This window comes from Mobula hypostoma, chromosome 23 (genome assembly GCF_963921235.1).
Source record: "Mobula hypostoma chromosome 23, sMobHyp1.1, whole genome shotgun sequence".
Classification (NCBI taxonomy): Eukaryota; Metazoa; Chordata; class Chondrichthyes; order Myliobatiformes; family Myliobatidae; genus Mobula; species Mobula hypostoma.
This window is the reverse complement of record NC_086119.1, coordinates 46,052,693-46,078,460: the sequence shown is the minus strand read 5'-3', so window position 1 is coordinate 46,078,460 and position 25,768 is coordinate 46,052,693. Positions and strand designations below refer to the sequence as shown.

The 25,768-nt window shown below is 40.4% G+C and overlaps 1 protein-coding gene across 4 annotated transcripts in view; it reads left to right on the top strand.

Annotated features, from left to right (window-relative positions):
* The window catches only part of LOC134336844 (lysine-specific demethylase 2B-like), a 234,861-nt gene that overhangs the window by 104,992 nt on the left and 104,101 nt on the right, over positions 1–25,768 (top strand). For 2 of the 4 annotated variants that reach the window (XM_063031412.1, XM_063031410.1), the window contains 3 exons: positions 7,234–7,320; positions 8,879–9,040; positions 19,660–19,698. In XM_063031412.1, the coding sequence (XP_062887482.1) occupies positions 7,234–7,320; positions 8,879–9,040; positions 19,660–19,698 (288 nt within the window). Of the gene's footprint in view, positions 1–7,233; positions 7,321–8,824; positions 9,041–19,659; positions 19,699–25,768 lie in introns of all 4 variants that reach the window. The other 2 variants (XM_063031411.1, XM_063031409.1) reach the window with 1 other exon arrangement.

The following is a 25,768-nucleotide window of genomic DNA, read 5'->3' as shown; positions in this document are numbered from 1 at the left end:
GGAGTATCACAAATGACTTATTATTCTCTGCCATAATCCTTGATTCATTGTCTTTGTACCACCTTGCCCAGCTCAGATAGAGATGATCATTAAGTTCTGATTGAAGAAAAATAAAAAAGTATTGTCTCCTTCGATCATAATTGTCATTGCCTCCCCTCCTAGTTAAAATCTTTAAATTCTGTCCTCACAAGACTGTCAGAGCACAGGAGTAAAGATGTCTTGCTGCTTTTGTATAACCTGCATGTTGACCCACTAGGAGCTTCATATACAGTTTGATAAAGAATGTATTTGCTATAGAGAGTGCAATAAAGATGTATTCGACTGTTTCTAGATTAGCAAGTTTGAGATTGGAGGAGACTGCATAGAAGAGAACTGTGATCTTGAGAGTTTGGAAAAATGAGGGGAGATCTTGTGGAAACATTCTTACAGGGTTCAACATGCTTTACGCAGGGAGGATGTTTTTTCAGATTGAGAAGGCTAGAAATGGTCTTAATTTAAGAATAGGCCACTTAAGACTAAGTTGAGTTAAATTATCTACTCATCAGAGCTAAGAAAACTGGAGATATCTGGTTATTAAGGATATTGGTAAACAATGTAATTGAATCTACCTCTACCACTCCCTTGTTACATATACACTCTTAGAAACTTGCTCTTCATGTTTCCTTTACATTTTCCCCTCATCCTTTAAATCTATAACTTCTAGTTTTAAATTCCCTTCGCCTGGGAAAACCACTGTAACCATCATCTTTTCTGTGCTCCTCATTACTTTATGGACCTCAGTGGTCACCCCTCTGCTTCCTTTGCTCCAGAGAGTAAAGCTCTACCCAATCCCATCATCTTTTATAATTCAAACTGTCCAGTCAAAGTAATGTACTGGTGAATCTTCTTGTAGCCTCCAGCTTGGTCACCATCCCACCATGCAACCAGAATAGCAGTCAATGTTCCAAGTATCAAAATCTTGTACAGCTGTAACATAAAGTCCCAACACTTTTACTTAATACCCCATCTAGTGAAAGGTGTTCAGAAATTTTTGGGTGATCTTGCTGCTTTGGGATCTGTTACTTAAACTTCTGTTGCACTGGTTGGAGTCCAGTCATGCTTACTGACTTGCCATGTACATTTTCCTATCCAACTCTTTAAGCAAAGTGCTTTTTCAAGCTGCTGTCTGTCAATTGTAATCTGCAGTTTCTTGTAGCTAAGTAGCTAGTGACTGCACTGACGACAGTTTCTGGCTGTCCCAAAGCAGAAAGGCACAAGGGTCATGGGAAAGAGAGGAGGAATGATAACACCATCTACATTTTGTTAACTGGGATAAATTCCAAGATGTTTGAAAGAGTATTAGATAGTATTTTGATAGCTTCAATAATCTTTGTCCATCATTTGGACACGATATCTGACATCGGTGATGAATCTGTGGAATTCATTGCCACAGACAGCTGTGGATGCCAAGTATTGGGTATATTTAAAGCAGAGGTTGATGGGTTCTTGATTAGTAATGGAGTTAAAGATTATGGGGAGAAGGTGGGAAAACAGGGTTGAGAGGGAAAATAAATCAGCCATGATCGAATGGTGGAGCAGACTGTGCTAAATGGCCCAACTCTGCTCCAAATGGCCTAATACCATTCCTATGTTTTATGGTCTTATGATCTTTCTACTAATGGTTACACACTCCTCCAGACCACTTGATCTGATCAACATGTATTAGCTGCTTTGATAATCTATTGGTAGTAGTTATATGGCATCTTGTCTTCCAAGAGAGGAAAATTTCTGTTGCAGTGTGTTCACTATGTTGAGCAGTTGAGCATCTGAGTCAGGTTCAAAAGTAATCAGAATCAGGTTTATTATCACCGGCATGTGTTGTGAAATTTGTTTAGTTAGTAGCAGCAGTTCAATGTAATACATAATATAGAAGAAGAAAATCTTCTAAGTAAATAAGTAAATCCATTACATTATATGTATATCGAACAGATTAAAAATCGAGAACTAATATATATATTTTTTAAAAAGTGAGGTAGTGTTCACAGGGTCAATGTCCATTTAGGAATCGAATGACGGGAAGAAGCTGTTCCTGAATCTCTGAGTATGTGCCTGCAGGCTTCTGTACCTCCTACCTGATGGTAACAGTGAGAAAAGGGCATGCCCTAGGTGCTGGGGGTCTTTAATAATGGATACTGTCTCATCATTAAGTGATGTTTAGCATTGAGCAGTTATTGAAATTGATTGTTGAAATACAACAACTTGCCCATGCATTTGAGATTATTAACCTTTCAACTCACAGTGTTGAGGTCCTGGTGATGATATATTTTAGAATTGCTAATATAGTGTGAGATTATTATGGTCCAAGTCATTGACGATTGTCTTCAACCTGGAAAATCATTAGTTTCCCTTTTTATTTTAATTTTAAAAAAGGAAGTAGAGTTGCAGTAAAAGCAGACACCATGCTGCAGAATATTTTCCAAATGTAAGCATCTCCACTTTTGAGGTTCAGTCATTTTTTCAGTTGGATCAGCTCATTCCAGAAACTCCTAGAATTACACCCATATAATGATACTGTTGGTCCTAGTTGTTTACTGCTATCATTATAATTAATGAGTTGCATAAGTGATTTAAAGCTGTCAAATATATAGCTATATTGAGATTTTACACATGGCAGCAGTATTCATAGACCTTTATTCTGACTTGTATCCCAAAGCATTTCATTAGAACTTTAAGAGTGCAAAAGGAAGTAGAGAGATGTCCAGTCTGAGAGTAAATTATGGAACGTGGGCCTTTTGCAGGTGAAGCCACAACTGGTGATAGGGGAATGACGAAAATAGATATCTTAATATTTAGGATTGGAGTTCTTTGTGGCAACCGTGTCCTTCCCACTTGAGATAAAAGTAAAATTACCAAACTGTACACATACAGTGAAAAACATGTAGATCCTCTCATATCCCTTTTGCCAATCACCTGTCCAGCTCTTGGCTCCATCCCTCCCCCTCCTGTCTTCTCCTATCATTTTGGATCTCCCCCTCCCCCTCCCACTTTCAAATCTCTTACTTGCTCTTCCTTCAGTTAGTCCTGACGAAGGGTCTCGGCCTGAAACATCGACTGTACCTCTTCCTAGAGATGCTGCCTGGCCTGCTGCGTTCACCAGCAACTTTGATGTGTGTTGATTGAATTTCCAGCATCTGCAGAATTCCACGTGTTTGCGTTTTTAAATTCACTACTGCGAAGCCTCTTCCGGTGATGCCTACACTGAAGAAGTTTAAATCTTCTCTTCGATGGGAGTTCAGTGAAACCATTTCTCACTGCTCCCCTTCTGTAATTTCTTCGGCTCTTCAACTTTTCGACCACATTTTGACTCAGACTCGCTATCACAGCCATATATCCTTTCTTGGAATGTGCCTCCGTCGCCAACTTACTCCAGTTGGTTTTAGGATTCGTTTCCAAGCCTCTCAATTTGGACCTTCTGAGGATCCCAGGTACTCGCATTTTATTGACTCTGCCTCTCGTCACTTCTTCCGTCAAGCTCTGAAGGCGACCCTCTCCGCCACAAGGAGGTATTTGGTGTCCCTATCCCAGACCCTTCCACATCTTCGGGACACTTTCTTCACCGTCTGTAATGGTCCTACCCGTTATTTCATCCTCCGTCGGATCCATGCCTGCAATTGCCGTTTTTTTAACTTTGTCATGTTAGGTAAAGATCGCAAGGTCCTACATCTGCAGACCCCAGAGCCTGCTGGCCCTGACGCTAGCAGGCATGAACTTAAGATTGCGGCCTCTGCCATTGATCTTGCCGGCTCCAATACCTCAGGGCATTTTCGAAACCCGGACTCCAGCAACAATCATGGACACCTTCAAAGCGATTGCGCAACCACCAACTGCGACTCCAGCCTTCAACTCTAGGCCGGGTCTTCACGTACCGCTATTGTGACTCCCGTCTCCCCTTCCCCCACCACCACTCTGCAACCTCGTCTCCCTCAGATCCCACCATCAGCTCCTGGGCCCTCAGAGGCTCCATTTTCCTCTCACCCCAACCCTCCCCTCTCCACTGACACCCCCACCCTCCCGCCTCCCCCCTCCCCCCTCTGATCCCAGCTCTCATCCATGCCGGGTCTTTACCATTCCCTCTGACCTTCAACTGCCTGAGGCAGAACGCTCTGTCCTCAGTAAGGGCCTCACCTTTGTCCCCCTTCGTCCACACCTCAGCAAGTTCCGTGTTTCCCTTGATGCGGAACTCTTCTTCCGCTGTCTCCATCTCCGAGCCTGCTTCTTCTGCAAGGACTCTTCCGCCCCCACTGATGACCCCTTCTCCCGTCTTCAACCCTCCTCCTCTTCATGGACACCCCGCTCTGGTCTTCTGCCTGCTCTGGATCTCTTTATTGCTAACTGCTGACGGGACATCAACCATCTCGACTTCACCGCACCTTGTTCCCATTCCAACCTTACTCCTTCCGAGCGCTCTGCTCTCCACTCCCTCTGCACTAATCCTAACCTTACTATTAAACCCGCCGATAAGGGGGGGTGGGTTGTAGTCTGGCGTACTGATCTCTACCCTGCCGAGGCATAGCAACAACTTGCGGATACCTCCTCTTATTTACCCCTCGATCGTGACCCCACAAAGGAGCACCAGGCCATTGTCTCCCACACCATCACCGACTTTATTCGCTCAGGGGATCCCCATCCACTGCTACCAACCTTATAGTTTCCACACCTCACACTTCCTGTTTCTACCTCCTACCCAAGATCCACAAACCTGCCTGTCCTGGCAGACCTATTGTCTCAGCTTGCTCCTGCCCCACCGAACTCGTTTCTGCATACCTCGACACGGTTTTATCCCCCCTTGTTCAATCCCTTCCGACCTATGTTCGTGACACTTCTCACGCTCTTAAACTTTTCGATGATTTTAAGTTTCCTGGCCCCCACCGCTTTATTTTCACCATGGATGTCCAGTCCCTATATACTTCCATCCCCCATCAGGAAGGTCTCAAAGCTCTCTGCTTCTGTTTGGAGTCCAGACCTAATCAGTTCCCCTCTACCACCACTCTGCTCCGTCTAGCGGAATTGGTCCTTACTCTTAATAATTTCTCCTTTAGCTTCTCCCACTTCCTCCAAACTAAAGGTGTAGCTATGGGCACCCGTATGGGCCCTAGCTATGCCTGCCTTTTTGTTGGCTTTGTGAACAATTTATGTTCTGAACCTATTCTGGTATCTGAGCCCCACTTTTCCTTCGCTACATCGATGACTGCATTGGCGCTGCTTCCTGCACGCATGCTGAGCTCGGTGACTTTATTAACTTTGCCTCCAACTTTCACCCGGCCGTCAAGTTTACCTGGTCCATTTCCGACACCTCCCTCCCCTTTCTAGATCTTTCTTTCTCTTTCTCTGGAGACAGCTTATCTACCGATGTCTACTATAAGCCTACTGACTCTCACAGCTATCTGGACTATTCCTCTTCTCACCCTGTCTCTTGCAAAAATGCCATCCCCTTCTCGCAATTCCTCCGTCTCCGCCGCATCTGCTCTCAGGATGAGGCTTTTCATTCCAGGATGAGGTAGGTGTCCTCCTTTTTTAGAGAAAGGGGCTTCCCTTCCTCCACCATCAACTTTGCTCTTAAATGCATCTCCCCCATTTCACGCACATCTGCTCTCACTCCATCCTCCCACCACCCCACTAGAAATAGGGTTCCCCTGGTCCTCACCTACCACCCCACCAGCCTCTGGGTCCAACATATTATTCTCCGTAACTTCCACCACCTCCAACGGGATCCCACCACTAAGCACATCTTTCCCTCCCCCCCCCCACTTTCCGCAGGGATCGCTCCCTACGCGACTCCCTTGTCCATTCATTCCCCCCCCCCCATCCCTCCCCACTGATCTCCCTCCTGGCACTTATCCTTGTAAGTGGAACAAGTGCTACACATGCCCTTCACTTCCCATCTTACCACCATTCAGGGCCCCAGACAGTCCTTCCAGGTGAGGTGACACTTCGCCTGTGAGTCGGCTGGGGCGATATACTGCGTCCGGTGCTCCCGATGTAGCCTCCTATATATTGGCGAGACCCGACGCAGACTGGGAGATCGTTTTGCTGAACACCTACACTCTGTCCGCCAGAGAAAGCAGGATCTCCCAGTGGCCACACATTTTAATTCTACATCTCATTCCCATTCTGACATGTCTATCCATGGCCTCCTCTACTGTAAAGATGAAGCCACACTCAGGTTGGAGGAACAACACCTTATATTCCGTCTGGGTAGCCTCCAACCTAATGGCGTGAACATTGACTTCTCTAACTTCCGCTAATGCCCACCTCCCTCTGGTACCCCATTTATTTATTTATATACACACATTCTTTCTCTCACTGTCCTTTTTCTCCCTCTGTCCCTCTGACTATACCCCTTTCCCATCCTCTGGGTTCCCCCCCTCCTCCTTTTCCTTCTCCCTGGGCCTCCTATCCCATGATCCTCTCATATCCCTTTTGCCAATTACCTGTCCAGCTCTTGGCTCCATCCCTCCCCCTCCTGTCTTCTCCTATCATTTTGGATCTCCCCCTCCCCCTCCTACTTCCAAATTTCTTACTAGCTCTTCCTTCAGTTAGTCCTGACGAAGGGTCTCGGCCTGAAACGTCGACTGTACCTCTTCCTAGAGATGCTGCCTGGCCTGCTGCGTTCACCAGCAACTTTGATGTGTGTTGCACATAATGTTAAACTTTGTTGCAAAAAGAGCTATGAAAAGTTTTGTATTCTACTATAAAATTGATCTGGTTTATTGTTACTGTTCAGCAGTTTACTTCAAATCAAAATTTTATTAAAATCATTAATGTCCATGTAACTTTTTGCATTCTATCCCTAAACTATGATGCCGTACTATTAATATAGCAGTGTAGGTACAGCACAATAGCATAGCAGTTAACGTGATGCTTTATAGCCCCAGCAATTAGGGTTCAATTTCCACCGCTGTCCGTAAGGAGTTTTTATGTTTTTCCCATGATGACATGGGTTTCTGCGTGATCTGCTTTCCTCCTACATTCCAAAGATGTTAGGGTTAGTATGTTAGCAATGGTGACACTTAGAGTCGGCCCCAGCATACAGTTGGTCATTGATATTAACAACGCAATTCACCGTATGTTTCAATTTACTTTTGACAAAAAAAGATTATCTTAAAAATCTTAATTTTAGATTTTTTGATTTGTATTTGGACTCCTTTAGTTTCAGATGTATGAATTATGGAGTCATGTATTTTTTTTTATCAGGTAGAAGAGTCTGAAGGGCTTATTAATGATGAATTACCGAATTGTTGGGAATGTCCAAAGTGTAACCAGGAGGGAAAAACTGGCAAAGTAAGTACTGATGAACTGCATTATTTGTAAATACCATTCCTTATTCGACAGGAATTTTAAGCATAATGTACACAGATCTGTCCAGAATTGTTTTGCTCGGATTTCACTCAAACCTAAATGTAAAGGTTAAATAAATTCTCCTTGAATAATATGGGACTGATGTATTTATAAGTTAATAGTATTCCATGATTCTTGATATGTCTCTTAATCAAAACATTGCATTTTCCACCACTCTATTTCTTTCCTCGCCATTTTATAAATATTAGCAAGATAAATATTTGCCATACTACAAATGGATTTGAATGTATATGTATGTAAGTCATTAACAATTAGTGCACAGGTACAGACCTTAATCAAATGAGTAATAGAGTATTCATCTTTATCTCAAGGTGGGGCAGGAATATATATTTTGAGGACAAATGAGGAAGTGGTGCTTCAGAATTAATTTCTTTCATGTTCCTCCGTCTTTATTCTTTATAAGTGAAAGTTCTACTTCCAAATACAAAGGTTTGTGGTTGGTTAGGTGACCTATTTAGTGGTAGAAATTTCATTGTAAAATATGCGTAATGAAGTCTGACAGATATGTCAAGCTAATACACAAGCTGAACAAGCTAATACACAAGCTCAAAATTCCATGACATGATTGGTGAACCAGGTTAAAATCTAAAAGACTATCCCTATTCAAGAAGGTGAAACTTTTTTTTTCTCTGCTGCTGGTCTGTGGGTAACCCCAAATTGAATAACATGACAAAAGTCATGATGAGCTTTGAATAGTTGATTTTATAGTTTCATAGTAGCTTTGTATGTATTTGGAAGAAAGATGAGAAAGTGTGCAGGCATTATAGGAAAATAAATCATAAAAATAAATCCCATTTAGTTTTTCAGTAGGTTGAACTGGGTAATCATCAATGTCATAATAGATATATGCATGTCAATTGCATGAGTGACACACGTCTTTCCACTTACTTTTGCACAAACCAAGCTAATTAAAATAAGCATATATTCTAATTGTGAAGCATAAAAGAGCAAGCAGTAGTTTGAGACCCATATTAAATGTTACATATTTGTGATCAATGACTCTGAAACTATCGATTTATTAGATTTCAGCAGCACTAATATTTCAGGCATATATTCTCTTCCATTGGCATGATATTCAAATATCTATATGTGAATCATTACCTAAGTACTTTGAAAAATAGAAGTTATACAGAGCAGTTGCAGCACATTTTTATCAAGCTTAGTTTTTGGGGAAATTAGATCATTGTTCTGTATTTCTTTCTTAAATCCATGTATAGTGTGTGCTAATATTTTTTTAGAATATATCACCTTGATTTAAATGTCATTATTACATATATATAGCTTTGTAGTTACAATCAAAAGACAAGGAAAATGGATTTAAAGTAAAATAATGTAGACCACATACCACACCAGGCAGCGCAGCGCAAGCTTCTCTGCAACAGCGGGTGGTAATGTGCGTTTATTCCCATTTCCGATCTTCATGCAGAAGAGAGGCCCTGGGTTTAAATTCGCCTCCAATCTTCCTGGGTCTCTCTTAAAGGAGTTTAAAGAAGGGGAAGATGGAGGGCGACGGAAATCTGAAGATCTTGAACGTCCAAGAATGGAGGAATATCATTCCAACAGGCGAAAATCTGATGATGGGCTTGGTCTCAAACGCAGAAAAGACAAAGATCTTCCAACAGATTTGGGTCCAAGGAAAAAGGTATTTTTTTAATTGATGTTTGTGTTTAAAACATGTGGGTCAAAATTTTAAATATTTCATCCATATTCAAACTTCAAGAAATTCACATATGGGTGGTACTTAATAGAAAATGAATTGATCCACTTGATCCGAAACAGGAGTGTGTGGGCCATGGCAGTCAAAGCTCAAACTGGGCATGGCACCTGATGATGACGATAATAGAAAATATTTGCACATCCACAATCTCTTTCATAATCATGGGAAAAGTGGCAATAGTGACTTGTAGTGACCTTGGATCATTTGATGTATTGGAGTATTTGAAATTCATTAGTTGACATAGGAAATGAGCTGCAAAAATATCTGATTTATCTTCATTAATGTACAGATCAAAGAATAATTTCATTTTGTGAGCTGCAGTTGCTAACTACTAATTCGATTGAATATGAAGAGTTTTGGTTATTAGAATGATGTGACTTTGTATAAAATACAAGTGCATGAGCATAGGAACAGTGCAAGACCATTTTGCATTTCTAGCTTATGCTACTATTTAAAGAGACCTGACTGAAATGTAGCCTAACTCTATATATCAGCCTTTTCGTCCCCAATTCTCTCACTTCAACCATATTTTAATTATCTAAAATACAACAATCTTCAAATTATAAACTTAAGTTGTCATTTGTACAAGTGAGTTTCATAGCTCTTCCACTCTGCAAATGAAATGCTTTTTAAATAAAAACAAACTTCAATATTTAAACTGCATCCCTCAATCCTAACAATTCAACAATGGGAAATGGTTCTTCCTAGATCTCCTTAATAGCTTGGCAATTTTTATTTAATAATTTGCATGTATGAATGTTATTGATAAGATCTGCATTTATAGGTTGCTCCCAATTGCACTGAGAAGTCCAGTAATAAGACATCTTTTTGCATTACTGTAATCCTCTGGTAATGAACTCAGGTATTTCCTGGTAAAATTGACTCTTGTCTACCTCGTTATGACTTTGCACCTTGTTGTTTACCTGTACTGCAGTTTCTCTGCAATTGTATTACTTTATTCTGCACTCTATTGTTTCACCTCAGTGCACAATAGTAATGAATTGCTCTGTATGAGCAGTGTGCAAGACAAGTTTTTTACAGTACTTCCAGTACATGTAACAACAAACCAATTTAGATTCAACACCACAAAGAGCCACCAAATAATGGTAACATGTTAAACACAAGATTCTTCAGATGCTGGACATCTTGAACTATTTGGGCCAAGATCCTTCATCAGGGCTCATGAATGATCTTGGCCCGAAACATCGACTGTTTATTCCCCTTCATGATTCTGCCTGACTTGCTGAGTTCTTCCAGCATTATGAATGGTAATATTTTCAAGTTAAATTGATACAGGATTTTGCTAGAAACGTGCAGATAACGGTTTCCATTTCCTGCCCTTGATTTTCCCAATGGTGTAAAAATAGGTAGGTTTGGAGTGCATCTTGCATATATTGTGGCTGCAGACTTCTTGTGGGGGAGGGAAGGAAGCATTATGCATGAAGTTCCAGTCAATTGGGCATCCTTGTCCAGGATAGTCTTGAGCTTACTGAACATTTTTCGAGCTGCATTTATCAGGAAAGTAGAGAGCATTCTATATCACTCCTGGTGTCAGCAAGTAAGTGACTTAACAGGGGGTACCCAGCATCTGACCTGTCCTAGTCTGACCTATTTACCATGGGTACACCTTACCATGATAGTTAGTGTATTTACTTTACAGCACTGGTGATCACTAATTGGGGTTCAATTCCCACTGATTGTGTGGGTTTCTTCTGGATTCTCCATTTTCCTCTTGTATTCCAAAGATATATGGTTAGGGTTAGTGAGAAGTAGACATGCTATGGTATATGGGCACTGGAAGCATGGTGACACTTGATGGCTCTCCACACCCTCCCGCCCACCCACCCCAACATTGCAAGCAATGCATTTCACTGTATGTTTTAATGTACGTGCGACAAACAAAGCTAATCTTGTAGCCACAAAACTTACATAACTTGTCTATTAGTTTAGCTGCTCAGTGAACCTGCCAGCCCAGGATGTTATGGTGAGGACCTCAATGATGGTAATGTCATTGAATATCAAGGGTGAATGGTTAGATTCTCTTGTTAGAAATGGGCATTGCTTGGCACGTGTGTGGCATGAATGTTTTTGTAATTTATCTCAGGTCTGAATGTTGTTTAGATTTTCTTGTATACAGCCATAGATCTCTTTATTTACTGAGTAATAAATGGAATTGAGCATTGCGCATCATCAGTGAATGTCCCCACTTCTGATGGAATGATGGTCAGTGAAGCAGTTGGATGTAGATCATTGACCTGAGGAGCTCCTGCAGTGATCTCTCAGAGGTGGGATGAATGATCTCCAACAAACATATTTATTTTTGTTTTGTATAAGATAATTCCAGTCAATAGAGTAGTTTACCATTTTCCAGTGACAATAATTTTTATTATGGCTTTTTATTAAGTATGTCACATTTGATTATGTGTTGCCTTGATGTCAAAGGCATCAATAAAATTTCTCGTAGAACCTTAAATTCCAGAGAAAACAACCCTGTTTTCTGTTGTCTATCCTTATAATGTTATCTTCCTCTGGGTAACTTTTATTAAGTTATGCTAAATTATTTTCTAAGGTATGGCACACAGAATGGTACTCTGGCTATTATCTATACAGGACTTTGTATAGCTGTAACTTATCTTACATCTTGTTTCATAATCCTCAGACATGCAAGTCATCAATCCATTAACCATTTTGCTTATCTGTTACTGAACATAATGCTAAAATGTTTTTTGTATATTTAACCCTAGTTCCCTTTCAAATTTCCACACTTTGTATTTCACCTAATAGTATGAATATTTACTATGAATATTCACTATTCCAATTTCAGCAAACTCATACTCCCAGTGCTCATTTCCCTCTCCTGATCCACCCAGGTTGTCCCCTCCACTACCTTCCATCTGCTTTTCACCCAAACTTTGTCCCTACTGGGTCTCCTATCCCATTCCCCTACTGGTTCCATCAGCCCCATATCCTTCCTCTTCTGGTTCTCCTTATTAGGTTCAAGCATCTGTAGCCTCTTGTCTCCACATCACTTTCCAGACTCTGTCTCTGCTTTCACCTTTCCCTCTGCCCACCTATCTCCATCTGTTTCCTTGTTTGTTTTAACTCTTCGGATCTGTCCCTACCTCACTCACAAGTCTCCAACTCCACCTGGATCCTTCAGCCTATCACCCCCCCCACCCTCTAATCTTTCTACCTATTGAGAGCCCCTACCTCACCTTTCTCTCTTATCTCTTTTACTAGCTGTCACCCTGTTCTGATCAGAGGTCTTGATTCAAAACATTGACTATCTCTTTGTTTCCGCAGATGCTGCTCAACCTACCAAATTCCTCTAGTGTTTTTTTTAGGCTGTCCTTCAATCTCCTTTTGTTCTAGGCTTTAATTATTTAACAAGTACACTTTTCTTTTTAAAATCCAAAATGGATGACCTCACATTTGCTTACATGGTTAGTTATTTGGCAGTATTTTCATTACTCCCTTTGTTATAATTTAATTCTGCCATTTATACTGCTTACAAAGTGATTTACCTTTTATCATCAATCTATATCTGGCAGGAAACTGGATCATTTAGTCTTTGGGATTTTTTAACTGATTAACAATTGAAGTGAAAGATGTTTTAAATTAGGAACTTCAAAGAAGAACTCCTTAGATTTTTTTGGGGTCTTTGTGTCTTATGCACTAGAGTTCATTCAGTCATGTTCAAAGGCATTCAACAATGTATAATCCATATCCTCCCCAAGCCACTCACATTCCTATGCTGCCCATGGGCAACTCGTGTAGAAACAGGCTTCAATCTTCTGTAAAGCTGCCTTCAACATGACTTGTATGTTCCTGGCTGGCACTGGAAAGCAAACTTCTGCCCTTCTGCCCTCTTCATCTGCTTGGCTAGTTCTCCTTCTGGGACACAGTGTTTCTCTGCCCCTCTTCTCTTCTCCCCCTCCCCCCCCCCAAAAAAAGGTGTCAACATTCTCTGAACCTTGTTTCCCACCTACTCTTACATGCCCAGACACTTTTCTTCCCAACAAAATACTGCCATCCATGCCCTTCTCTACTGACTCTCCAGCTGACAATCGCAGCTTTTCTCCCAACTCTCAGTCCTCTGAATACACACCCTTGTTCACTGAGAATCCTAAGAATTTTTTTAAAATCAAAAGTGAAATGCAAATACTGGAATTCTAAAATGCAAATAGAAAATGCTTAAAGCACTCAGCAGGTCACCCCAGATCAGTGGAAAAAGAAAGTTATTTCAGGTCCTAGACCCTTTGTCAGAATTAGGAATGAGAGAAAATGTTAGTTTATAGCAGCCATGAAGTTGGGAGAGGGAAAAACACACGGGAAAAACACACACAATTGGCTGAATCATAGATTGGCTGAAACCTTTTTTGCTATGTTTTAGTAAAACAGGGTTCTAACTGCCATCTTAAGTCAAACAGTATTTGTAGAAAGAGAAAAGACGCGTGCAAGAACTGGCACTAAGGAATATGTACAAGAAGAGTTGAGGGAGTAGACCTAAGTAGGAGTACAACAAAGTGCTCCATGTATTACATCAATAGACAGATATAGCTTGGGCCCATGTGAATGCCCAGAGCTGTAACTGTGGTCTAGATAAAGTGCAAGAAGTTGAAAGAAAAGTTGAAAAAGTTGAACACCCCATCTTCCATCTGAGCACAAATCAGTCTTCCAGACTTAGGAAAAACCTCCCAGCTTTAGATAACCCAATCTTTCTTTCTGTTAACATCAGAATTGGCTATTTCTGCCTGTCATTCATTTGTGTCAGTTTTTCTCTCTCTTAGTGCAGTCTGCCCTGCTAGGCTTTTCCTACAGTCTGGCTACTGGCAACACATAACTGAGCCAAAGGAGCATAATGGGTTTCTAACGGCCCATTGCCATTTTCTCTCGCCCTGTGAGAAATATTCCCTTTGTTCTACTCATCCCTACCTTCCCTTCTCTGCTGACTTGTTTTCTGCTAGATCGAGGAAAGGGTATAAGCTCCTACTGAGAATCTTATGTGTGTCACTAGGATCACCCCTCTTCAGAATTCCAATGAGCACAGGCACAACCTTCACCCCAGGAATCTATCTAGTTGTCTTCAGTGTAAGTATGTCCCTTGGCTTGGATGACCAAAACTTTTTTTTGCGGCACTTTTTCTTACCATCTAAACTCTGAACAATTATGACAACATTTCCCTACCTGTTGCAATAAAGATTTAACATTTCACTTCACATCCAAATTGTTTACTGTAATAATCTGATGGCACGTTAACTTTCTAAGTTTCCTTCATGAAGATACTTGTATCACAATACAGCAGTATTCTGTAGTCTGTATCCATTCAAATATAAATATTTTGCTGGCTACCTCCTACCAATTTGTTTCTCATTATTTCTACACTCTATATAGTAATGCTCCTAAAAGTTGATACATTAAAATAAATAAATAAAAGTTATACATTACATGGTTAATGATGTTGCTGCTTCTGTTATTGCTTGGATCTTGTGAAGCTCTATCACATTAGCGTTGTGCAAACAAAATCTGAAAGGGTGAACTCTTCTAAAGAATCTAAACAACATTTCCAAAAGAATGCTCACAACTACAAGAAAATAGTCGATTTGGTTTCTGGATGTTTTGATGTACAAACATCTCTTGTATTTTTATAGCTATACATTCTGTATGTGGACATATGGATATTAATGGCACCAGCACAGAGGTATGAAGGAGAAGAACATTTTTGCTCTTGAACATGAGGCAGAACATGTTGTATTGTGCTTGCTTGTGGTTAAAATAATTCAGTGGAAAAATTAATGCATACTTCAACCTAATGGATTGCTTGATTCAGATGAGGAATGGCCAGTGTGTTGGCTATCCAGAGATTTTCCTGTGTGTTCTATTGTGGATTTTTACCTTCACACGTTGAAATAACACTTGGGGAAATATTGTACTCTTTGAAAATAAGACCAGTCCCCGTAATGTATTAATACATGTTTGAAGGCTATTTATTCTGTCTGCTCAATCCAGTATTCTTTAGTGTGCTGGTAGAAATGAGATTTATTTTTAGGTGCTGTGGTTACAGCCTGTTTTGGATCTGAGCCTGTTTTTCATTAAACCTTGAATTACGTCAATTTTACCTGATTTATCAGCCAAACAACAGTAAACATTAGCGACTTGAGAGGATGAATAAAAGTTAAAGCAAAAAATGATCCAATGTCGAGATAATACTAAAGTGCAATTAAAAGAATAATGTGAAAGCAAGATGGTGTAGATTTCAGAAGACTAACTTGGAAATGTGCCTTTTTGAACTGTTTTTAGAACCATAGAACAATGCAGCACAGGAGGTGCTTTGCAGCATTTGGATCATTTCTGTTTTCCTGTACCTAGCTCAATTTTGTATCGAAATTGCCACTTTATTTTTAATTTCATAAGCTTTCATTTTATAAATCCACTATGTGATACCTTATCAAAGAACTTTTCAAGTCTGTTCTAACAGTTAGCAAGTCTATCTTCATTATCATCAGTACATGGTCAAAACAGTCAACCCATTTGGAACATGGAAAATTATTAACCCATTATATTGCAAATGTAAATTAATTTCTTACCAAATGCTTTCTCTAGACTGACTTTGGGCTAGCATATCTAAAATTGCCTGCTTTAATTTTGTGTTTTAGTGCAGTTTTTATTCTCTAACTCTATTTCCAGTACTGAAATTGAAATTGGATAATGATAATACAGCCAGAGTCTCTGTTTTATTTCTTTCACAAGTTTCAACATTTTCATTATTGTATCTTCCTTTATGACTACATTGTCATTGTTCCCTACTACTGAAGATGTGCCAGGGACATTTAATATTCATCCCTTCTCCTTAAGATCTCCTTTCTTTGTCCTTTGGCTCCACCTATCCCTACAAAGGTTAAAGTGCTCTGTACTATTAGCAGATTTTCATTTTTTATGCCTTTTTTTTGCCCATTTCTCCTACTTTTTAAAGTCAACTTGGTTGTCTTTGTCTACAGCTTTAGCACCCTTAAAATTGTAATAAGCGTTTTCTAGTCTTCAAGCATTCTAACTTTGAATGACCGCCTTTAATTGTGAGAATATTTACTCAACTTGAACTAGTGCCTATTTGAAAGCTTCCTAATATTTAATTGCAATTCTGACTAACCAGCTTATAAGTGCCATTCTTCTGGGTTGTGACCATTCAACTCATTGATAACTTTTTTTTGCACTTGAGGTATCTTGAAGTTCAATTTCACATTTTCTACAGTGAAAGGAGATAATGCGTTATGACCCATTTCAAGTCAGTGGCAGTTTGACCAGGTGCTTTTAGGCATGGCTGCTCCTGGTATACTGATGTAATTTTGTTTAGATCATCACGTACATGATTGTGGTTGATGGGCACAATACATTACTGTAGTTTGAAATGTTGATTACATGCCTTAGCTGGATGTCAAATAATTTGTGTTGGCGTGGCCATTCCCTTGCACCCAAAACAGTGTGAATTCAAACCAACTGCTTACAGATAACAACACACACAAAATGCTGGTGGAATGCAGCAGGCCAGGCAGCATCTATAGGAAGAAGCACAGTCGATGTTTTGGGCCGAGATCCTTCGTCAGGATTTGTATTTGCCTTACAGATAACAGATTTGTTTATTATTAATTTGGGCATTTAAATAAATTAGTACATGTTCCTTTTCACTTTTGAAAGAATTGGTCTATTTGTACTAAAATTTAATCTGCATTTATATAACACAGTTACCCTCATCTGACATAATTTTATCACCATAATTTTAAGATGAATTTATTAAATATAAATAACATCTATGTCAACTAATATGTTAATTTAAATGATATTTATCCTGCTAGATCTACAAAATTGCAAATATAGTGGAGAAATGCAATGCTTAAAATAAAATCCTATGTGCCATATAAATGGGAAACAAATTAGTTATGCAGTCTATTAAGATGTTGTCCTGGCTTCAACTTCGAAAGAATTGTTCAGTTTTCTGTTGTCCTGAATTTGTTTATGTATCCCAGAAATTTAACTGCTATATGTTCAAGTGGGAGGAAGAGAGAAAACAGGGAATTATAGATTGGTTAGCCTGACGTCGGTGGTGGGAAAGATGCTGGAGTCAATTATAAAAGATGAAATTACGACACATCTGGATAGCAGTAACAGGATCGGTCTGAGTCAGCATAGATTTACAAAGGGGAAATCGTGCTTGACTAACCTTCTGGAATTTTTTGAAGATGTAACTATGAAAATGGACAAGGGAGAGCCAGTGGATGTAGTGTACCTGGACTTTCAGAAAGCCTTTGATAAAGTCCCACATAAGAGATTAGTGGGCAAAATTAGGGCACATGGTATTGGGGGCAGAGTACTGACATGGATTGAAAATTGGCTGGTTGACAGAAAACAAAGAGTAGCGATTAACGGGTCCCTTTCAGAACGGCAGGCAGTGACCAGTGGGGTACCGCAGGGTTCAGTGCTGGGACCGCAGCTGTTTACAATATATATTAATGATTTAGATGAGGGAATTAAAAGTAACATTAGCAAATTTGCTGATGACACAAAGGTGGGAGGCAGTGTGAAATGTGAGGAGGATGTTATGAGAATGCAGGGCGACTTGGACAGGCTTGGTGAGTGGGCAGATGCATGGCAGATGTAGTTTAATGTGGATAAATGTGAGGTTATCCACTTTGGTGGTAAGAATGGGAAGATTATTATCTAAATGGAGTCAAGTTAGGAAAAGGGGAAGCACAATGAGATCTAGGTGTTCTTGTACATCAGTCACTGAAAGCAAGTATGCAAGTACAGCAGGCAGTGAAAAAAGCTAATGGCATGCTGGTCTTCATAACAAGGGGAATTGAGTATAAGAGCAAAGAGGTCCTTCTGCAGCTGTACAGGGCCCTGGTGAGACCACACCTGGAGTACTGTGTGCAGTTTTGGTCTTCAAATTTGAGGAAGGACATTCTTGCTATTGAGGGAGTGCAGCGTAGGTTCACAAACTTAGTTCCTGGGATGGCGGGACTATCATGTGTCGAAAGATTGGAGCGTCTGGGCTTGTATACTCTGGAATTTAGAAGGCTGAGAGGGGATCTTATTGAAACATATAAGATTATTAAGGGATTGGACACGCTGCAGGCAGGAAGCATGTTCGTGCTGATGGGTGAGTCCAGAACCAGAGGCTACAGTTTAAGAATTAGGGGTAGGCCATTTAGAACGGAGTTGAGGAAAAACTTTTTCACCCAGAGAGTGGTGGATATATGGAATGCTCTGCCCCAGAAGACCGTGGGGGCCAAGTCTCTGGATGCTTTCAAAAACGAGATGGATAGAGCTCTTAAAGATAGTGGAATCAAAGGTTATGGGGATAAGGCAGGAACTGGATACTGATAGTGGATGATCAGCCATGATCATAGTGAATGGCAGTGTTGGCTCGAAGGGCCAAATGGCCTACTCCTGCACCTATTGTCTATTGTCTAAAGGAGTGGCTTTAATCCAGTCACTGTGTGAAACAGATGTATGAGCGCTCCCTGGATGCTATTCTGATTTAACAATTGTGAGGTAAATGCATTTAATTGCTGTTATGGTCATTCATTCACATGTCATATCAAATAACTATGGCACAGCAAATAAAAATATATATTAGTTTTATAACTTGTGTTTCCGTATTTAGCTATGTAATTATCTATGTAGAATATCCCACATTTAAGCGCTGTTTTGATAATTCCAGCACTTTTCTTCTCCTTTTTCCTTTTCTCCATTCTCATACTTCTGAATATTCTCACCAAACCCTCACTTACCAAAAAATTTCTGGGAAAGAAGTGAGAGCTCTGAAGCTTGGCCAAAACCTGATATCCCATCCGTTGACAGTAGATGAGTGTGACATTCATGAATATAGATTCTTGAGATGTATCCCCAGAGTCAAAAATAATTAGAAAGATTAATCTAATGATACCCATTTAGATGGGAGAATTAGAACACACAAAGTACAAATTTTACTGCAACTGTAACAACACCTAATTTAGACAGCAGGTACTCCGAATTTTTCATACCACATGAAGAAATTAAATAGCTGAATTATGAGAGAATGTTGCATGAGCTAGAAATGTATTCCCTGGAACTTAAAAGATGATTAGATCAACATTTTCAAGATGGAAGAACTAATGAACATAATAGGTGCTTTGGAACCATTAAAGTAAATGCTGAATTTGTTGTCAATGTTAAAGTTATATTTGATAGATTTTCATGAATTCATTTAAATAACCAAAGACACTTTTTTGAGTAATTTCTCAAATTAGTCATAATCTTGTTGAATAATGGGGGGAAAAAAGTTAAAGGTGAGAAATGCCTTTTGTGTTTCCAAATTCCTACCTGTGTGTCAGGAATAAAATTTACAATGCATTTGATTCAGAAACTTTCAATCCACTATCTTAAATTTTGACTAATCATGTGATGTGTAATTTATTTTGGTGTCAAACAGTGATGTATACTTTAGCAAAGTGAAAAGTTACATTAAACTTTCTAATTAGTATTTTCATGGATGTGCTTTTTTTTAGCTGAGAGGAGGAAAAGATGACAAACTTCAAAAGAGGAAGGTAGGCATTGTTGTCTTTAAAAGAAAATATGTTGTTTCAGTTTTATTGCCTCCATTAAACTAATAAACATGTTTGTTAAAGATTTATATACCAGTGGAAAATTGGCATCAAGATAGACAGGTAATCTTTTAAAGTTGTAATTTCCTTCCACTTTGGGAACACTTCAGTTTTTAAGGAGTTGCTTTCTCAGTTTTTGCTTAAACAATAATGGACATTTTCTTGGAAAACTGTTATAGGTTGAACCAACTGTTTGTCAGTTCCCCTTCAAGATCCTTGTATTAGTGACTAATACTAAGGTGTTCAGGTAATGAAATAATTTAATAAAATGTAACAGCACGCATGTTGTTTGGTTTAGATTGTTCATAAAAATCCCAAGGCACAGAACTTCAAGCCTTGACTGGGCAATTCCTTAACTCATCTGAAAATGCAGAATGCTAAATTATATTAGTATCATCCTTGGGGTAGAGGGGATTATCTAAAATTATTTCTGGGAACCATCTGAATATGTTTATCCATCCTCCTGTTTCAGGCTCTCCCATCCTTTGATTATGTTATTACTACAGTAGAATTTATTGAATTGCTAATAAGGTTACTGAATAGCTGATTGTCTTGTGTGCACTTGATCAGTGTTGTTGTGCAGAAATATTCTGTTTGGTGTTCATAGGAGTAGATCAGTTTTCTTGTTTCATGAACGTTAACTCTTGTCACTAGTTTTGGGTGCATTGGTTAGTTATGTTTGTGCCATCCTGTTTGGATCTATCTTCTGTTACTTATGCACAAAATTTATTTGGATTTGATATTCCTTTATTGTTTTGGATCACTTATACGAGTTGCTGGAGAGAATGTGGCTTTTGAGAATATACAAATTGTCTGCAATGTTAACAAAACATTCCATTGGATTAAAATCTGGAGAAATTTGTGTTGATATGTCAGTGCAGATAGATTAAAATATTCCGTTATGGCAATAATCTTTTAGATTATTTAGAAATCCTTCACAAACCAGTATTTCAGGTCAGTGGCATGCTAGGGTATTTTAACAGCTTAGCAACTGCTGGGAACTTGCTCACTCTTATCTGTACAAAATTGTAATAAGATATTAATGCACAAACAAATTGTCACTCTTCTAGAAGATGAGGATGTGGTTTCTGAAGTTGTTAAATTTGGGTCACAGTGTTCACAGGAAAAGTGCAAATTCTACAGTGGCATGCAAAAGTTTGGGCACCCCTGGTCAAAATTTCTATTACTGCTGAAAGTGAGTAGAAGATGAATTGATCTCCAAAAATCATAAAGTTAAAGATGAAACATTCTTTTCAACATTTTAATCAAGAATAGTGTATCATTTTTGTTTTGTACAATTTTACAGTGGGGGAAAAAAAAAGGAAAGGAGCACCATGCAAAAGTTTGGGCATCCCAAGAGATTTGAGCTCTCAGATGACTTTTACCAAGGTCTCAGACCTTAATTAGCTTGTTAGGGCTATGGCTTGTTCACAATCATCGTTAGGAAAGGCCTGGTGATAAGTATTTCAAAGCTTTATAAATACCCTGACTCCTCAAACCTTGTCCCTACAATCAGCAGCCATGGCCTCCTCTAAGCAGCTGCCTTGAACTCTGAAAATTAAAATAAATGATGCCCACAAAGCAGGAGAAGGCTATAAGAAGATAGCAAAGCATTTTCGGGTAGCCATTTCCTCAGTTCGTAATGTAATTAAGAAATTAAGGAATGGTGGAGCTCAGGTTGAGGTCTGGAAGACCAAGAAAACTTTCTGAGAGAACTGCTCATAGGATTGCCAGAAAGGCAAATCAAACCCCTGTTTGACTGCAAAAGACCGTCAGGAAGATTTAGCGGACTCTGGAGTGGTGGTGCACTGTTCTACTGTTCAGCGACACCTGCACGAATATGACCTTCATGGGAGAGTCGTCAGAAGAAAACCTTTCCTGCGTCCTCGCCACAAAATTTAGCATCAGAAGTTTGCAAAGGAACATCCAAACAAGCCTGATGCATTTTGGAAACAAGTCCTGTGGACTGATCAAGTTAAAATAGAACTTTTTGGCCGCAATGAGCAAAGGTATGTTTGGAGAAAAAAGGGTCTAGAATTTTATGAAAAGGACACCTCTCTAACTGTTAAGCATGGGGGTGGATCGATCATGCTTTGGGCTTGTGTTGCAGCCAGTGGCATGGGGAACATCTCACTGGCAGAGGGAAGAATGAATTCAATTAAATAGCAGCAAATTCTGGAAGCAAACATCACACCATCTGTAAAAAAAAGCTGAAGATGAAAAGAGGATGGCTTCTACAACAGGATAATCATCCTAAACATACCTTAAAATCCACAATCGAGTACCTCAAGAGGTGCAAACTGAAGGTTTTGCCATGGCCCTCACAGTCCTGAGACCTAAACATCATCGAAAATCTGTGGATAGACCTCAAAAGAGCAGTGCATTCAAGATGGCCCAACAATCTCACAGAACTAGAAGCCTTTTGCAAAGAAGAATGGGTGAAATCCCCCCAAACAAGAATTGAAAGACTCTTAGCTGGCTACAGAAAGCACTTACAAGCTGTGATACTTGCCAAAGGGGGTGTTTCTAAGTACTAACCATGCAGGGTGGCCAAACCTTTGCTTCGGGCCCTTTTCCTTTTTTGTTATTTCGAAACTATAAAAAATGGAAATAAAAAAGTAATCTTGCTTAAAATTTTAAAGAAATGTGTCATCTTTAACTTTATGCATTTTGGAAATCAGGTCATCTTTTATTCGCTTAGCTATTCACAGTAACAGAAATTTTGATCGGGGTGTCCGAACTTTTGCATACCACTGTACATCTTGCTTCCATGTACACTTTATTTTTTTTTCATGGAACTTAAACAGATTACAGCTGTATTCTCTACTGTAAAGATGAAGCCACACTCAGGTTGGAGGAACAACACCTTATATTCCGTCTGGGTAGCCTCCAACCTGATGGCATGAACATCGACTTCTCTAACTTCTGCTAACTACCCCATCCGTTATTTATTTTTATACACACATTCTTTCTCTCACTCGCCTTTTTCTCCCTCTGTCCCTCTGACTATACCCCTTACCCATCCTCTGGGTTCCCCCCCCCCGTCTTTCTCCCTGGACCTCCTGTCCCATGATCCTCTCATATCCCCTTTGCCAATCACCTGTCCAGCTCTTGGCTTCATCCTTCCCCCTCCTGTCTTCTCCTATCATTTTGGATCTCCCCCTCCCCCTCCCACTTTCAAATCTCTTACTAGCTCTTCCTTCAGTTAGTCCTGACAAAGGGTCTTGGCCCGAAACGTCAACTGTACTTCTTCCTAGAGATGCTGCCTGGCCTGCTGTGTTCACCAGCAACTTTGATGTGTGTTGCTTGAATTTCCAGCATCTGCAGAATTCCTATTGTTTACATCTGTATTCTGTTAGGGACATGTAGCTATAGACTGACTGGTCGAGCAATAGGGTGATCTTCTGGATTTCTAATTTTTTTAGATAGTATTTCTAACAAGTATAAGATTATAGGAATAACTTCGGTATTTGTATTGTATTTCTGCCTATTTACTGTAATGTATTTGGAGAAAGATCTTGATCATGGTAGGGAGTGTTCTAAGCGCAACTATTTAAAAGGGTATTAGAAGTTTTTGAGCAAGACTTTGTTTTCATCTAACAGCAATGGACTCGAACATGTGATATCATGCTCTGTAATCCCGTTATGTTCCATTCTCACTTATTCACGTTTTATGTAAATGTACTATACCAGTGACCCATATAGATGTTTCTATAGCCTATATGCTAATAACGGTAACAAAACGTACTGACATCCAACCCTCCTTCTAAACTATGCAGTGTGCAATATTAGAATGTTAATTTCTGAATTTTAGGCAGAGATTAAAGTTCTGTTTCAAATTTTGCGATCTTGGCCTTGTTGAGTTCAGATGCATGTTTTAAGAGTGGGCATCTTTAGGTGTTGTTAATACAGGTCGACCTTCACTAATCTGACTACCTGTAATTTGGTTCCATCGATAATCCAGCACTGGTTATGCTTAATGTGATCCTTTTGTAATTCAGCATTTTCACAAATCTGATACTCCTCGGGTCCCAATGGTGCCGGATTAGTGAAGGTTGACCTGTATACCCATTCTAAATTGTTTTTAGATAATTTTGTTTGTAGCATCCATAAATTGAGTTTACCAATTTGGAAGTAATCCAAGGAAGAGGCTGTTTATAGTCAGTGAATCCAATTTTTAACTATCAGTTATCAATCAAATGCCCATTACACTGCTGGTGTTTAGGGCAGCAATGAATGTCCTCTATCTCTGTCTGTCCTTAGCCATCTTCTCTATAGTGCCACAGGTGTGGTTCAGTGTATTCTGGTATTTGTCCCCCACTTTTCCTTCGCTACATCGACGACTGCATTGGCGCTGCTTCCTGCACGCATGCTGAGCTCGTTGACTTCATTAACTTTGCCTCCAACTTTCACCCTGCCCTCAAGTTTACCTGGTCCATTTCTGACACCTCCCTCCCCTTTCTAGATCTTTCTGTCTCTGTCTCTGGAGACAGCTTATCTACTGATGTCTACTATAAGCCTACTGACTGTCACAGCTATCTGGACTATTCCTCTTCTCACCCTGTCTCTTGCAAAAATGCCATCCCCTTCTTGCAATTCCTCCGTCTCCGCCACATCTGCTCTCAGGATGAGGTTTTTCATTCCAGGACGAGGGAGATGTCCTTTTTTAAAGAAAGGGGCTTCCCTGCCTCCACCATCAACTCTGCTCTCAAACGCATCTCCCCCATTTCACGCACATCTGCTCTCACTCCATCCTCCCGTCACCCCACTAGGAATAGGGTTCCCCTGGTCCTCACCTACCACCCCACCAGCCTCCGGGTCCAACATATTATTCCCCGTAACTTCCACCACCTCCAACGGGATCCCACCACTTAGCACATCTTTCCCTCCCCCCCCCCCCCGCTTTCTGCAGGGATTGCTCCCTACGCGACTTCTTTGTCCATTTGGCCCCCCCCATCCCTCCCCACTGATCTCCCTCCTGGCACTTATCCTGGTAAGTGGAACAAGTGCAACACATGCCCTTACACTTCCTCACTTAGCACCATTCAGGGCCCCAGACGGTGCTTGCAGGTGAGGCGACACTTCACCTGTGAGTCGGCTGGGGTGATATACTGTGTCCGGTGCTCCCGATGTGGCCTTCTATATATTGGCGAGACCCGATGCAGACTGGGAGATCGTTTTGCTGAACACCTATGCTCTGTCCGCCAGAGAAAGCAGGATCTCCCAGTAGCCACACATTTTAATTCCACATCCCATTCCCATTCTGATATGTCTATCCACAGCCTCCTCTACTGTAAAGATGAAGCCATACTCAGGTTGGAGGAACAACACTTTATATTCAGTCTGGGTAACCTCCAACCTGATGGCATGAACATTGACTTCTCTAACTTCCGCTAATGCCCCACCTCCCCCTCCTACCCCATCCGTTATTTATTTTTATACACACATTGCTTCTCTCACTCGCCTTTTTCTCCCTCTGTTCCTCTGACTATACCCCTTGCCCATCCTCTGGGTTCCCCCGCCCCTTGTCTTTCTCCCTGGGCCTCCTGTCCCATGATCCTCTCATATCCCCTTTGCCAATCACCTGTCCAGCTCTTGGCTCCATCCCTCCCCCTCCTGTCTTCTCCTATCATTTTGGATCTCCCCCTCCCCCTCCAACTTTCAAATCTCTTACTAGCTCTTCCTTCAGTTACTCCTGACGAAGGGTCTCGGCCCGAAACGTCGACTGTACCTCTTCCTAGAGATGCTGCCTGGCCTGCTGCGTTCACCAGCAACTTTGATGTGTGTTGCTTGAATTTCCAGCATCTGCAGAATTCCTCGTGTTTACTTTGTGGTTCAGTGTCCTCATTTTTTGCCTCTATGGTACGGTGACAAGTTGTCTTTGGCCTCCTATGTTTCCTCCACTTTTCAGGGGTTCAATGAAGTGCTGTCCTGATGATAGAGTTGGCCTCTCTTAATTTTTAAGTAGGGCTTTATAAAATTCAGTGGTTAAATATCACTTTTGGACAAGGTG